We start from the raw sequence: 958 nt of genomic DNA on the forward strand, positions 1-958 counted from the left end.
GAATACCAATTGCCCACATCTTCGGAATTCGTTGTTCGGTTCCTTCAAGCTGTTGGTTTCCAAACCGAAAGCCACGTTCGATATGACGTCAGTGGTATATCTGTGCAGAGATTCGTCACACTTCTTATAATTATCAGACGATACTAGAAGAACTACTGTACAAATTATTGAATCGCCTCGAATAATACATACCTCGCCACGATATCCTTAATTTCCACAGTTTCGTCAATTTTCAAAACCTTCTCGACGCAATCGCCAAGTTCCACGCCGCATTGGTTCACAATGGGAAACATTTGCTTGATTTTGCCAGACGTAAAAGTCGGTGTCAATTTGGTGCGCAAATTCTTCCACGTTTCACCGGAAAGGCCAAACAGATGTCCGGAAAGTGGATCAACTTTCTCATCCACATATATTCCTCTGTCGTGGAAATGGGAAAAGTCCTTCGTCAGGACGTGACGAATGATCTCAGGATCATTGATCACCAAGGCTGGATTAATTGATATAAACATGCCAAAGTACGGGGATTGTCGATGCTTCTTGTACAACTCCGCGCACGCTTCCCCTAAAAAGATAACAGATTCTCATGACTGATAAGATATATATTAATAACATCCAGCTGTCATGAAGCTCTTATTGCCATATCAGTTACTTACCTATTGACATTTTTCCTCGAAATACTCCACTGACATTTCCAAAAGGAAACGTGGGTCTTTCATACGGAATGCCTCTCCTATCAAAATACTTGAAAATCACCAACTTGACGTACAAGTAAATTGCGCCAATCGCCCCAGCTAGCAGGTAGAACTTCAAGTCCCAAATGTCGGATAAGACCGACATGATCGGTTTGAAAATATTTAACACGTTCACAAAATCTTATATTTCACTTTTGCAGAACCTTCGTAGTATACGGATCGGATACGGGAACCGCTATATATGAGGAAAAGTTATTGATACATTC

General features: G+C 41.1%; 1 protein-coding gene across 1 annotated transcript in view; it reads right to left on the reverse strand.

The window, feature by feature from the left end:
• Positions 1-942, reverse strand: part of LOC112493737 (probable cytochrome P450 6d5) — a 2,067-nt gene extending 1,125 nt beyond the window's left edge. The window contains exons 1-2 of the mRNA XM_025080585.1: positions 654-942; positions 331-562 (exon numbers count right to left, since the gene is read on the reverse strand). Coding sequence (XP_024936353.1) covers positions 331-562; positions 654-837 — 416 coding nt within the window. The 5' untranslated portion in view covers positions 838-942. The remainder of the gene's footprint in view (positions 1-330; positions 563-653) is intronic.
• Positions 943-958: the final 16 nt, after the last annotated feature.

The sequence above is a fragment of the Cephus cinctus genome, unplaced genomic scaffold (genome assembly GCF_000341935.2).
Source record: "Cephus cinctus unplaced genomic scaffold, Ccin1 Ccin1_scaffold0143, whole genome shotgun sequence".
In the NCBI taxonomy this organism is placed as follows: domain Eukaryota; kingdom Metazoa; phylum Arthropoda; class Insecta; order Hymenoptera; family Cephidae; genus Cephus; species Cephus cinctus.